Source organism: Coregonus lavaretus, assembly GCF_964263955.1.
Source record: "Coregonus lavaretus genome assembly, chromosome: 2".
Classification (NCBI taxonomy): Eukaryota; Metazoa; Chordata; class Actinopteri; order Salmoniformes; family Salmonidae; genus Coregonus; species Coregonus lavaretus.
The window spans coordinates 44,705,481-44,721,011 of NC_139989.1; the positions used below are offsets into that span (position 1 = coordinate 44,705,481).

Below are 15,531 nucleotides of genomic sequence, written 5' to 3' on the forward strand. Positions count from 1 at the left end.
CCTAAATGATTTTGTAGGTGCCAACTGTATTTCTGAAAAATTCCAATGTGGTTTCCATGCCCACCACAGCACAAAGACAGCCTTAGTTAAAGTGGTAAATTATCTTAGAGCCAACACAGATTCCAAACAGCTCTCTGTCCTTGTACTCTTAGATTTAAGTGCTGCATTCGACACTGTTGACCATGATGTCCTTCTGGACAGACTGGAGAGGTGGGTTGGGCTCTCCAGTCCTGTTCTAAATGGGTTCAGGACCTATTTAACCGGCCAATAGTTTTTTTGTGACCCTTGGAGAACATAACTCAGAGAAAATAGATATCACATGTGGCGTTCCACAAGGTTCGATTTTGGGTCCGGTACTGCTGAGTTTATATATGTTACCCCTTGGCAGCATTATCAGAAAGCACAGCATTGATTTTCACTGCTACACAGATAAAACATACTTTACATTTCTGTGTCACCAGAGGAATTTAGCTCCACGGATAAATTATTAGACTGTATTAGTGATTTAAATACTTGGATGGCTCACAACTTCCTCCAGCTAAATCAAGACAAGACCGAGGGAGTTATTGTTGGAGCCAAAGCACAGAGAGAGAATCTAGCTGCACATTTAAATTCACGGGCAATAAAGATAAAACACCAGGTAAAATCCCTAGGTGTTATTTTAGATTCTGAACCCCGAGGAACATTGCCAAGGTGTGGACGTTTCTCTCTCAGGCTGATACAGAGAGACTCATCCATGCTTTTATTACAAGCAGGCTTGACTACTGTAATGCTCTCCTGTCTGGTCTACCCTAGAAAGCCATTGGTCAACTGCAAAACATACTAGTATGCTGCACGGGTACTGACCAAGACCAGATGGAGAGCACACATTACACCGGTTTTAAGGTCTCTGCACTAGCTGCCTGTGAGTTTTATAATACATTTTTAGATTCTTCTATTGGTTTTTAAATCAATCCACGATTGTGCACCCCAATACATGTCAGACATGCTTTTAAGTTATGTACCCAGTAGGTCCCTCAGGTCCTCTGGTAATGGCCTTTTAACTATCCCAGAGCCTAGGACCAAGAGGCATGCAGAGGCAGCCTTTAGTTATTAAGCCTCCAGCCTCTGGAATAGTCTGCCAGAGAACCTAAGGGGGGCTGAAACTGTGGAAATATTTAAAAGAGAGTGTAAAACACATATTTTTATCTTTGCTTTTCCTCAGGGTGCTTTTTAATTGTTCAGTTTGTGTCATTCTTTAGTTTTTATCTTATGTTCGTTGTGTAGTTAATATTTCATCTTTTATTTTCATTGTAATTCATTAGTTTTTTCCTGTAAAGCACATTGCGTTGCATTCCATGTCTGAAATGTGCTGTATAAATGAAGCTTGATTTGATTTGATTTGCATGCAAACATGGTCAATGACAATCGCTGAATGTCATTACACTTTTTGGTGCTTTGTAACGGATGTCTCTTTCCATTCATCAAATGGTGCGAGTGCACAGTGCACTGTTTGGATCTGGAATTCTTTTGGAGTGGATGAACATGTGCAGGTAGCCTACTTTTTGAAGTTATTTGTTTGACAATAAGATGAAAACATCATGACTGGTTGTGTTCATGCCAAATGAAAAGGTAATAAAAAATGTTTTACCCTTAAATGACATGCCTTTACTATTAGGCCCATAAAAAGCAGGCCCATGCAAGCGCGTGCACACATATGAGGTCTATTGAAAAAAATTGATTTCACGTTATAATTCGAACTCTGCCTATCTTAATATGCGAGATATAGACCGAAAAACAGTTTTGGGGTATCGTCGACGATCGGGGTAAGTGTGTGTAGAGGGAAACACATGTCAAGATGGGGAAAATCCTCCTACGGCTTCTGCATCAAATGGATTGAGGACATACCTGATAAAGTTTTCTCCTCGCTTTGTGATCGGTCACCCCAATCTGTTTCCAGTTGCCGTTTCCTGATCTCTTCATCATACATTTCTCCTGTGTAGCAGCACGGATCATTTGTATACACCATGAGGTCTATCTGTTCAAGTACTCTTGAAATCTCGGTTGGATCATTCATACTCCTTTTGCAAGTGAGATACCTATTTCCACACATTTCAATGAGATTCATCAGATCATTGTTCTCCTTTAGATCACCCAATCCAAAGTCTTGCTCATTCTTGTGGGTAAAGACGATTATTGTAACGGCAAGGGCTCTCTCTCCAAGCATTCTTTCCAGCCACCCCACTCCCATTTTGAATTAATCAATATGCTGACCCAATGGTAGAAGTAAGAGGACAGCATTGATACCCTGCTTATGCACAAGTGGACCTATGTGATTCTCCTGGGTAAGTTCAGAACTCTGCAAGCCCAGCATGTTGATGACAGAGATGCAACGACCGAACAAATCATACATCCTGGGTGCTATCTGTGAAAGTTCTGCTGCTGGTAGATCATTTTGATCAAGAAGGAGATTTCCAGATTCAATCTCCATTGAATCAGTGCCACCAATCAATGCAATTGTCAGAACAGGTGTCACTGAAAAATAATTATAAGAACAATTAAATGTACATACTGTTAAGTTAGTAGCTGTAAATCTCTTACAATACTATGACATTATGGTTGACTAAAACAATCCCACCTGTCTTATTTCTATTTGTATGTTGCTCTGGATAAGAGCATCTGCTAAATGAATAAAATGTAAATGTCTTACCACTTTGTGGGAAATTAGAAGACGTTGTGATTTCTTTATTTTCTTCATCAGTCTTGGTTGTCTTGTTATCCTGTTGGTCGCTGTGTTGACTCTCAATGTCTGTGATGCCTCTGTAGAAATAGTTGCAGTGGATGTATCATTATCATGGGAGTATCAAAATACATATCTGGATTACATCATTTGAGTACAAACATTTATACAAGTATTTTGTTGTAGTTACTGTGTGAATTAAAAGGTAGTGATCAGATGACATTTACTTCAGACCCAAGGTTTGGAAAAAATGGGTACGCACTTGTCATGCAAATTCTGCATAGGTCTGCACAAATATTAATATCATATTGAAAGGATGAGTAAGTTATTTCAGAAGCTAGCAGATTCATTAACTACCAACAGCTGCAAATCCCAATTAAACGACATAATGTTTTTAAGTTTACTTTCCATGCTTTGTCTAACAACACTATCATGAATCTAGCAAAGAGGTTTTGTGGATCAGAGTGCAGTACTTATTTAGTTTCATAGCAAAAATGTTTTCTAGCAAGTTTCTCATACTGTCTTAAGCTGGGGCCTGCCAGGGCAAATCCAGGAGGGTTGCCTAGCAACACATTCCTCGGAGGGAGGCAACGGGTGTGTTTGAGCAGTAAGGGCTAACGAAGCCGACTGTAGACGAAAGTCGGCGAGTAAAGTCGAAGGGAGGTGCATCTGCGACAGCCGAAAGTCGGACTCTGTAGTGGCTCAGATCAACATGGCAGTGCCAACATAACTGCTATTGTTTATAAAAAATGTCTTTGTACATTTTGAAAATAAAACGTTTCTATACCCCCATATCACACACTCCCAAACTTTAAATGTGCGTACAATTAATTGGTTAGAAACAGGCCTCAAATATAACTTTTATTTGTATCCGCTGTAGCTTTAGAATCGCGGAAAAGTTGGTTCCTGTTTTAGGGTCACGTTTGTGTGGGTCAACCAAAAACACAGTAATGATTGGTTGACAAATAATGCCTTCCACAATGCAGGTGATGGCTGCATGGTGCAGTTGGTGAGAAGCAACTGCAGTGACTTGAAGGCGACTTCATAAAAAACTGCATGACCTTTGATCACATGGTTTTTGTAAAGTTCATGCAGTCGACATGTAGACGCAAGTCAGAAAATGTTTATCCCAATAATGCAACACACTTTAAAAGGCGGTGACCAACAATGGTCACTGACATGACAAAATTGATCTGCTCGAACGTGCCCAACAGCTGCATCACTTGACAAATTCCCATGATTCAATGCTAGGTTCGGACCAAACAGCTACACTCTAAACATCATTAGGGGTTCAACAAGGGTTCTTCTAAGGTCCTCGAAGTTCTTCAAAGAACCTTAGGATTCTTGGCACTGAAAATGGCACCCAAAAGGTTCTTCCAAGAATCCCATAGGAGTTGGGGTTCATCAAGGAACCTCCTTAGTTGGTGGGGGTTCTTGCAGAAACCTAACTGCCCAACTGAAACATTTTGATTTAAATTTGAAAGGACAGCAGGTGCAGGCACTTAACTTAAATATTTTAAGAGCTCTTCAATTTAAGGTAAGGTTTGTTCCTTGTATGATCTAAATTGATATTGTTTTATGATGATACCATCTATCTTTTCATATTTGTGCAGATCTTTCTAAAACAGAAAATGGACACAATTCAATGGATATCAATCAACAAAGAGGTAAGAATATGTAGGCTATAAGAATATGTTGAAGGCTAGCTGTATTGGGCGCAGATGACTGAACTGATACACAGACAAGGAGGCATACAAAGGTATGTCAATTGGTATTGGTATGTTTTGCAGATCACATGTACCATCCTCCTCCCTTACCTCTTCAATGAAAATCCCATAGGCCTCTACATTATGGACAAGATATGTGTATGAAAACCATTATCAAAACAATTTTTTGTCATTAACATTTACCACAAAAACCAAGGTATGAATACTGTCGTGTGCTTGTTTTGTAAAAAATCTGTATAATTACTATTTTGGGGATTCACAGACTTTACCCTCCCTACACCTCTATTGAATATAACAGGAAACCTGTTCGTTCACCATGCACTGCAAAATCATTTTGGCTATGGATACGGAGAACATCAACACACCAGAGGATTCGGAAAGTAATCAGACCCCTTCCCTTCCTCCACATTTTGTTACATTACAGCCTCTAAAATTGATTAAATAACAGCAATCAGGGGAGAAGGGCCTTGGTCAGGGAGGTGACCAAGAACCCAATGGTCACTCTGACAGAGCTCCAGAGTTCCTCTGTGGCGATGGGAGAACCTTCCAAAAGGACAACCATCTCTGCAGCACCATTTCTGCAGACCTTTATGGTAGACTGGCCAGACGGAAGCCACTCCTCAGTAAAAGGCACATGACAGCCCTCTTGGCCTGAAAACCAAGCGTCACGTCTGGAAGAAACCTGACACCATCCCTACGGTGAAGCATGGTGATGGCAGCATCATGCTGTGGGGATGTTTTTCAGCGGCAGGGACTGGGAGACTAGTCAGGATCGAGGGAAAGATGAACGGAGCAAAGTACAGAGAGATCCTTGATGAAAACCTGCTCCAGAGCGCTCAGGACCTCAGACTGGGGCGAAGGTTCAACTTCCAACAGGACCACGACCCTAAGCACACAGCCAAGACAATGCAGGAGTGGCTTCGGGACAAGTCTCTGAATGTCCTTGAGTGGCCCAGCCAGAGCCCGGACTTGAAACCCGATCTAACATCTCTGGAGAGACCTGAAAATAGCTGCGCAGCAATGCTCCCCATCCAATCTGACAGAGCTTGAGAGGATCTGCAGAGAAGAATGGGAGAAACTCCTCAAATACAGGTGTGCCAAGCTTGTAGCATCATACCCAAGAAGACTCGAGGCTGTAATTGCTGCCAAAGGTGCTTCAATAAAGTACTTAGGAAAGGGTCTGAATACTTATGTAAATGTCTTATTTACGTTTATTTTTTATTTTTATAAATCTTCAAAAATTTATGAAAAGCTGTTTTTGCCTTGTCATTATGGGTATTGTGTGTAGATTGAAGAGGGCAAAAAACATTTAACCCATTTTAGAATAAGGCAGTAACATAACAAAATGTGGAAAAAGTCAAGGGGTCTGAATACCTTCCGAATGCACTGTAACCATTGGACTTGGGGCTCTGTTTGCCTCATATTTTGATTTTTGTATTCTGCTTTGCCACTAAAATCATAATAAACACTGACAACTAAAATAGTGTGTTATTGTTGTTATTGTTATGTGTATTGTTATTAATAATAATAGGGGGGGTGGGGGGGTAGTAAAAATGTTTACCCCAAAAGGTTCTTCAAAAGTTTTTGGAAATGGGGATCTTTAAAGAACCCTTTTAAAAGGTTATTTGAAGAATTTATAGGGGTTCCCCCACAGTTTCAATTTTAAGAACCCCTAAAGGATACTCCAGGAACCTTTTATTTTTAGAGTGCACTCCACAAAGCAAGTCCTGCAGGCTCTAGTTTGATCTTATCTTGATTATTGTCCAGTCATATGGTCGATTGCTGCAAAGAAAGAGCTAGTTAAACTGCAGCTGGCCCAGAACAGAGCGGCACATCTTGCTCTTCATTGTAATCAGAGGGCTGATATTAATACTATGCATGCCAGTCTCTCTTGGCTAAGAGTTGAGGAAAGACTGACTGCGGTCACTTCTTGTTTTTATAAGAAACATTAATGTGTTGGAAATTCCAAATTGTTTGCTTTGTCAACTTACACACAGCACTGACACACACCCTGACCCCACCAGACATGCCACCAGTGGTCTTTTCAAAGTCCCCAGGTCCAGAACAAATTCAAGGAAACGTACAGTATTATACAGAGCCATGATTGCATGGAACTCCTTTCCATCTTATATAGTGCAAGTGAACAGCCAACCTGGTTTAAAAAAAATTATAAAGCACCTCAAGGCACAACGCCTCTCCTCCATGTGACCTACTTGTTGTTTGTATGTATTGCATGTATGTGTAACTGATAGATGCACACACACTACATTTTTATGTTCTTAAATGTATGTCAATTGAAAAGGCTTTTGTCTGTAATGTCTTTTTCGTTATGTGTCGGACCCCAGTAAGACTAGCTGTCGCCATTGGCGTTGGCTAATGGGGGATCCTAATAAATCAAATGAACTGTTTTTCAGACATTGTGAAATTCAGATAGGCCTAATCTGTATAACCTTGTGAAGGGTGGTGTGATTTAGAAACATCCTTCCATTGCAAATCTTTTCAGTTTATTTTACTTAAAGAGTGACTGAATCAACAAACAAACTTATCTGGTTTAAAATGGCCTATGTGGCATCGATATGAGTCAGAAACATTTATTCTAGTGTCAAAATTGACTACAAAGTGTAAATAGGATAATTTTGGACATAAAGTCAGTCTTGTCCAAAACTGAGATTTTCGAGATTATTAGGAAAAAAGTGTATGTCACGGAATGAAGGGTACATAACCGTTTTCCTTGGGTTGGGTTTTGTTTCAATCCTGCCCACAGCTGGCAGCACCCAAGTAATCAACAATTCGGAGTGCAGCTGCACGCGACCCAATCTAATGCCCAGCACACTAACCATGGTAAATTTGGTTTGACTTCGGATATCCCTACGGGGCTAGTTAAGGACCATCAGTAAATTACACAACGTACATGGGACAATAATCAAATATTTCAGTAGCTCCATATTTCAATGACATAAACACCTCAAACCAACTATAAATTGTAGAAATTCATATACAAAAATTTAAAGCATTTAATGAAAACTAAAAGGTGTGTAACATGAAAGTATTGTCCCATTTACATTGTGTAATATATTGACAGCTATTTGGCGAAAGTAGTTGGCTAGCTTGCTAGCTAGCCTAGACACATACCTGGTTAGACTGTTTCAAGTTATCTGGAAGAGTGAGTGACTATAACTGTGTACTGTTTTGTCAGAGTGAATGTACAAACGCTTCGCACGTGCGAACACACACAATAGACACCCACATTAAAGCACGCCTCCGAGACCCAAATCTTGTTACATTTCCTAATGAGGACCATTGAAACTGAGGCTAAATCAGTATGTTCAGCGTCCCTTTAAATAAAATTAATTTAGGTTGTTTCTCAATGTTTTCAATCAGAGGTAGGGGAGAGTGGGGTATGTTGAGCCATGTTTTACATTCAGCATCACTATGTCAAGGGAAATACAGTTTTCTTTCCAACAAAGATATCTACATATATGTCAGGATGTTGTGTATCCCTGGAAATAATCATAATTAATGTAAACATAACAGTTTTGAAAACATAGCTTATTCTAAAAAAGTGGTCTCTTTGCACAATTTACCCCGGGTATGGGTTAAATTGAGCATAGGGCAATGACTGTATATATGAATGGACAAAGCCATTGATCACGTGACACCATTCATTCCTATAGACAGCTTAGCTGACAAAGTCACAAATTAGATGCAGCACAGTGATAACACATTCTGCTGTTCTATAAACAAAATATCAGACATTGTTTTCCCATTGGAACTTTGTTGTGCTTTTAAATAGTTGGAAGCGCAGTGATAACCCATTTAGGTGACAACTAAATAAAAAAATCTGACATTGTTTTTAGATGGTTGAAAGCATAGTGATAACACATTGGGAATTCAACAAACTTTTGGCTGTCTTTTTGAGTGGGTGATTATAGGTTGTAATTACATTTTACACATTTAGCAGATACTCTTATCCAGAGCCACTTAGAGGCGCAATTAGGGTTAAGTGTCTTGCTCAAGGGCACATTGACAGATTTTTCATCTAGTCGGCTCGGGGATTCGGACCTGCAACCTTTCGGTTACTGGCCCAATGCTCTGAACTGCTAGGCTACCCTGTCGTCCCCCTCTCATTGATCAACATCAAACCTCTCATTGATCAACATCAAACCTCTCATTGATCAACATCTAAGCCAAATATTACCCAATTGTCCACATTGAAATTATGTGATGTGCCTAGTAGGATGCTTGTCTCTTTGTCTCTGTTTAAATTATAATTTTCCAGATTTATTTGTGAGTCAATTCCTGACACTCTCTGCCTTGCTGTTCCTAACATGAAGTTCCTCAGTTCCTCACATGTTCTTCTCCTGACAATTGACATGTACTCTCAGACGACGGGTCCAGTGTGTCTTCAGTCTTTGTCTCCATTTCCTTATTTTCTCCAGTCTCCATATTAATATAACTTCCTGGTTGAAAATCACTGTTGCTTGTTTCTGTATATTTTCTTTATCCACTCAATGTGTCAAAAAGGACAGAACCATGCTTATTAAAAAACTGTATTTATTGTTAACAATATGATTGCTATGACAGCTACTGGTAAATAGATCATATTATAAAATCGTATTTTACTCCGTATACATACTGAATTCATATGTGACATCACATACAAGTCTGTACTGGTCATTTTAAGTAGAGTGCCATGCATCTTATGAACATAGCTAATATTCAACTTAATTTGATTACCTTCATGTATGACAATGCATTTGTTTCCTTGTTATTTAAAAAAAGGTATACTCACATGTATGAACATAACACTGAGAACAAACATACTTGGAAAAAGTACTTGACAATAACTATCACTGAAAGGCAGCTATAGGTTTAAACGATTATAGGGCTGTGTATCCCAAATGAGTTTTATACATTTTACAGGGCACACCCTTCATTTCACCCTTAGCATGCAGTGCAATCTCAGATATTATTCCAGATATTAGTGAGAAAAGCTTTATTCCTTTCACACTTTTCTCAGGAAATAATAATTTATGAAACTGGCTTTGTATTAGGCCTAACTGATAATAAAAACTGCGACCTTTGAACACAGATTATTTTGTCACTGAAGATATGTCAATTTAGGTCAGGTGGATAGAAACAAAATCAAACCAAACGTAATGTATTGTCCCTTTAGTATCCACATACTGTTATAAATTGTTTTGCAGACAGTCATGTTTTATTTCCCTTTTTAATCCTTTTCACAGAAGTAGTGTGCCATTAGGCTGGAAATCCTACCCTTTGTCTTCTAAAAATAAAACATATTATGTTCCTTACATCCATGTAGCATGTCTGTGAATGACCACTATGAGTGGTTTTGACAGACACAGCCTTGGTTCATGATCACTGTGCCCTTCCTTCTGGTCTTTGTACGCCTTGTGACTGTTGCACTGCAGCTGCTATAGCACAGAGTTGCGTGATTTCCATGGAATCTGCTTAGTATAAGGTATATTTATTATGAAGATATAATGAAACCTGTCATGTTTTTAAGGTTGTTTTTTTAAATATACCCTGTCCAATGTTGCTGTCAGCTCATGTCTGATAAACTCTACACAAGCTTCTCTAAAGCTGAACAAGAGTATTGATCCAGTTGTTAGATGGTAGATAAGAAAGCTCTTATCATTATGAGGAGGAGCTTTCCAATTCAAATTAGTAATGTAAAAGGTTTATAGAAAAACATGGATCCCTCTGAAGGTCTTGAGTGCAAGGATTCAGAACCAAGTTCACCCACTCTTCTCCTCACAATGATAGACATATGGTAAATGTTTCAGACTTTGATCTCCTCTTCCTCAGGGAAGGCGTAAGGGACTTTAGACTGGCTGCGGGGTGAGGAGGAGGAGGAGGCAGAATTGCTGCGATGACTCCTGGAGAAGGAGCCTCCCCCGTAGTGACGCGCCAGCACGTCAGCTGCCCTCTGGAACCTCTCAGCTTCCATAGCTGGTTCTACCTGTGTAGGAGACCTCATAGATGCGTCTGGCATCTTAAGAGACCTCTCATCCTCCTCCTCTCCCTCTGCCCACTCTGAGCTGCAAGAGCGCCCCCTGTTGTTCACATTCACTTTGAGCGGCGTGCTTGACATGGAAGGGTTTGATGAGCTTAACTTGGGGCTCTGCACAGCCAGCTCAAACACAGAGCTCTGCTCCTCCTCTTCCTCCTCTTCCCCCAACTCCCAGCTGTGATTGGGCATTGTGAGGCAACTGGGGCTGTCAATCATGCCCAGAACCTCGCTCATGAGGGAGGGGCCAAGGTCCACTGTGAACGAGGTGAAGGAGTCGGAGCGTGTCAGCGCGAAGCCGTCGTTGTCTGCGAACGAGCCGCAGCGAAAGTCCTGAGCGAAGAGTCCGGTGCCGTCCTGCAGCTGTTTATCAAGGCGGGAGTGGCGGGGTAGTGTGACGAAACCAGACTGCAGACCTGCAGACAGGAAGGAGACAGACATATTAAAATGTTTTTTACAAATGGAGAACAGTTCATGCCTTGAAAAAAGCCATTGTCTATTCTATTAATGCATCTACAATATAATATCCAATTACTTTCATTAGACAGAGAAAACAACTTTCATTGAAGTGCATTGAAAATAATGTCAGTGAGCCTTGCAGTTTGCCTCATTGGCCAGAGGGTGACAGTATAAAACAAGCAAGATGTTTAGTCGTTTCAGAGCACCAGCCCAACCCACACACATTCCATGGTGCATGACTCCACTGGTTCTGAATGCTCCCTAGAAGAGGAGGGGGGGGCTTGGTTTTATATCTAGGGGGGGGGGCTTGGTTTTATATCTAGTGGACAGTTGTTAGCCGCTATTGAAAGAGAAGGAGGACCCAGAAAGAGATATAAAGAGGATAACAGAGTGGGAAAGAGAAAGGAACTTCAAGTCAAAAAAGTGATGAAGTGGAGAGTAGAAAAGGAATGAGAGGAAAATGGGACAGGAGGAAAGAAAGAAGAGCTAAAGAAATGACCAGAATATACAAATGAACATGTGTACATCACAGTAAGGGGTGGTACAGTGTGAGTTAACCTGTTGATCCCCTAGGTCTTCTAGCTCTCTGTGCCCTCTGTTGGTGCTCTTTATTTGGGTAAATTCCATCTGAGTTGGGTAACTATTCCTGTGGCTGGGGGGAATTCCAGACATCCCACATACTGTTCTAAAAACCCCTACCCCTGAACACACACACACACACAGTTTCACTGTACCAGCAGTGATTTAAGAGGGAGATGATGAGTGTTGGGTTTATGCGTTGCAGTCAAGCAGCACACAAACACAAAAGATGACAGGAAATGCCCTCTTGGTATCTTTCTCTCCTCAGCTGTGTTTGTTTGTGTTTATAGGCGTAATTGTGCGCAGGTGTTACCAAGGATATTCCAGATGACTCCAAAAAAAATAGTTTGTTTGTTGACTGTTTGTAGGGTTGAGAAGAGGAAATGTCAACCTGTGTGTGTGTGTGCAATATGTGCTTTTTCCCATTCCAGATGTAGCAGTGTTCTTACCGTAGCTGTAGAGGGAGGTATCTGGGGAGCTCACTGAGCTGGGGAACAGCACCCTCTGGTAGCCGTTGGGCATGTCAATGTTCAGCTGGGGCAGTGAGATGGCGTTCTTGATGATGGGCGAGACAGGAGGCGGTGGGGGTGAAAGGTCACGGGAACCAGTCCTGGCGCGGGGCACAGGGGACCTGCGTACATGCCTCAGGGTGCGGGAGAAGAAGCGGGTGGTCTTCGAGCTGCTGGTGGGTGAATCGGGGCTCATTGGTTCCCCTTTGCCCCCGTGGTTGCTAAGGAAGGAGGTGTCTCCGAACACATCGCCGCCGCGGCCCACATGCATGGTGTGGCGAAAATCCGGGAGTGGCGGGCTGATCATGTCCACGGAGAGTTCGCTCTTAAAGCGCCTCTTCCCCTGAGAGCCCGACACCAGGCCTTTAATCCCGGGCAGTTTTCCCAGACTCATGGTAGCAGAAATGAAAAATCCAATAAGAAATCAGTAAACTTTTCCAATGTAAAATGAGTGTAAAAAGACACTTAAAAAACGATCTGGATCCTTAAAAAAAAGAAGAACTCAAATAACTGGTTGGTGTATGTGCTGAGAATGTGTGTAGAATACATTCTCCACACGGCAGCAAGTGCCAGCTATTCATCGAGCGTGAGCCTGCAGTTTTAGGACATCCCACTGAAGTTTTCAGTTGAATGTTGGTTATCTATGGAGTCAGTCAACATTGAAAGCTTTCTCTCTCAGGGCCAATTCTGTGCTTTAGAATGACTCCAGCCTCAAAGAAATCCTGTCCTCCGTCCCAGCTGCTTTCAGTCATGAGGAATAAAAAGAGGAGGAATGACACATCCCAGTGTTTCTGGTATAACCACAGCCTATGTGCCTATGTGGTCTGAGAGCTTGGGATCCACTGGGCTTTTTTCAGATGGTGGGTTTGTGAATGTCAGTTCAGAAAATATATCCAGTTGCAGCTCCAAATATATACTCACAGTGAAAGATAACTCATCCAGTATTTGTGCAGTGAAAGAGTGAGAGAATACCAAGAGATGCTCATATTTTGTCCGTCAGACAAAATACATTTAACTTGATTATATCTTTGTGGATTGGAGTAGTGCCTGACTGTTATTTTGAACTTGTGTTTCTGCTTGTGAACACTAACAATATAACTATCATGCTCTCTCTGTTGGCAAGCTCATACCTGTGAACGTTTCTAGAGCTAAATCAATCTTAGACGTTCACAACAATTTCTATAATTATGTCATTTAAATGCACATTTCCCTTCAACAACCAAAATATAACAGTCCTTAAACTTCCCTCTCAAAGTTAATCTATGAGGCTTTATAAAAAACGATTCTTGTTCTTCCCTTTTAAGATCAGTCCAAACTGAAGTCTAGACCTACCTCCTTTAAAATGAGCACCAATGTCTTCTGTCAAGGCTGGACAGCCAGCAGTGTTACCTAGTTACCCCTTTCCATAAAAACCATCCAAGGTCTTGTTAACAAACAGTTAATGAACATCCCACCCGTCTAGACACTAATCACCTTGCCAGAGGTTTACGAGATCCTTGTAAAACGAGAATAAATATTTAGATTTTCTTTAAACCTAGTTTAAATTCCCTCTCGACTTGGCACAGTACAATAGATATGAGTTAGGCTGTGTTATACATCTGAAAGTGGTTATGTTTAAGATGCTTGGACCTGTGTGCTCTGTACAATAAACTTGTTGGAGATTATAAATAACTTGTTAAGGAACTGTAATGGGATTATGTCAGCTTTAAAACACCCTTTATTACCACTTCACTCTCACCCAGTGCGTTGTCTTTTCACCACTGCAGGCTCCAACACCAAGAAAACACCAAGAAAACACCAAGACAACAACCCTCACCAACCAGGTCACTTTAGCTATGGCTTAATGAGGAGTGACTCAATAGGCTGACACCTTTGCTTGTCAGCTAATAATCTCCTCTAATGCACCTACACACATGAACACACTGCACTCAAATACCAAAACACACACTTGATAATTAATCACTTAACTGACAACTCAGATCCTTCCAGTTACCGATGGAGGTTTCTAGGCTGCCGCAAGTCTCCTCAATCAAGTCCTTCTTCCCTTCAGATACAGTAAGTGTTTCCAGAAATTACTTTGTAATCCTGCTATGAAATCAACCTCACCTTATACACCCCTGTAATCAACAACAAAAATATATCCAACCTGTCACTCACTAGCCACTCAGTCATTTTAGTATTCCCTCATAGAAGTTTGATCTTGAATGTACCGTCCACAGGGGTGGTCAGCTTTCAGTCCCTCTGAGACCCAGCAGGAAGAGCAGGGGGTCCGTTCACACATGTCGTCTTCACTAAAGAGCTTTATCTGCGTGTGGCACCACACAGTCCATGTGACATCCTGTCACTTCGCTCCCCTCTCACAGGGCCTGTTGTCCTCTTTTATCCTTTGTTGTCGAGTTCAGCAAATTTACCACAGGCCCAGGACACCAGGCATTTAGGGGCAATGAAACACCATACAAAAGGGATACCGCTTTTAAAAAAAGGCAACACACTAAAGTGCTGTAATCCGTGCGGTTGTTTTGTCTGCGTCTTGGACGAAAAGGAGGTCCTCTGGGATTGGCCGTGTCCTGGATTAGTTTCTAATCCCTCCCTCCCTCTCCTCTCTCGTTCTCTGCCTCCCTCAATCCAGATAGTGTTTTGAGATACAGGTAGGTGGCTCCTCTCTCTGTCTTCATTCAGACCACGTCAGGGCTGCCTGGAGAAGACTTCACAGAGCGTTACAGAGTTAGAGAAAAGGCAACTATTAATAGGACTCACATAAATGGGGTCACATAAATGTGTCCGGTTGCTAAACATCTAGATTGACTTATTTTGGGAATGCTTATTTTCACCCAGTTTTGGCTCACAAGTCACTTACAACGGCCAACAGGTCATAAAATGTATTTATTTGGTATGTGAGCTATTTTCCACACTAAGAGAGCATCACAACACATTTTAGAGAGCCTTGTATGTCATTGCCAGCCTCCAAATGCAATATATCAATTTCAACAAGACGAGTTCTCACAGAGGTCTTTACAGCAGGGTTCCCCAACTGGCGGTCCACGGCCAGGTGATTCTATTTGGCCCCCCATGTTTTCTGAAGCAAAAAAACTAAACTAAAAGTATTTTATTTTTTATTGTTGGACATAAAAGACTGTAAAAACACCAGCAAATCAGCTCCAAGTGACTTTGATTTAGGAAATCTGTTCGAAAGTATTCCCACGCACAATAGAGAGATATGTGATTTAATAAAAATGTAATGTGATTATGTTTTTGTCAAACATTATATCTGTTTGGGCTTTTTGCGGTCAATTTGCAGTCTACAAATTATTTGTAATTATGTTCCGGCCCCCTGACCATCTGCTCAAGAAAAAATCGGTCCGCGGCTGAATCTAGTTGATGATCCCTGCTTTATAGGATCTTAATTGTTTAATTGTCAGGTTTGTCTCAAACCCTCTTAACTAAACTGACACCCTAGGCAGAATGCAGAATGCCATAATTCTGTATTCTAGAGTTACAGTGTAC

General features: G+C 41.2%; 1 protein-coding gene across 1 annotated transcript; it reads right to left on the reverse strand.

Annotated features, from left to right (window-relative positions):
* Positions 1 to 8,981: 8,981 nt before the first annotated feature.
* On the reverse strand, positions 8,982 to 13,818 carry LOC311105247 (cdc42 effector protein 1-like). The gene is made up of 2 exons (XM_084147333.1): positions 11,968 to 13,818; positions 8,982 to 10,896 (listed from the first exon to the last, which is right to left on the reverse strand). Exons 1-2 carry the CDS (start codon positions 12,419 to 12,421, stop codon positions 10,253 to 10,255), a joined length of 1,098 nt encoding a protein of 365 aa, XP_084003459.1. The 5' UTR covers positions 12,422 to 13,818; the 3' UTR covers positions 8,982 to 10,252.
* Positions 13,819 to 15,531: the final 1,713 nt, after the last annotated feature.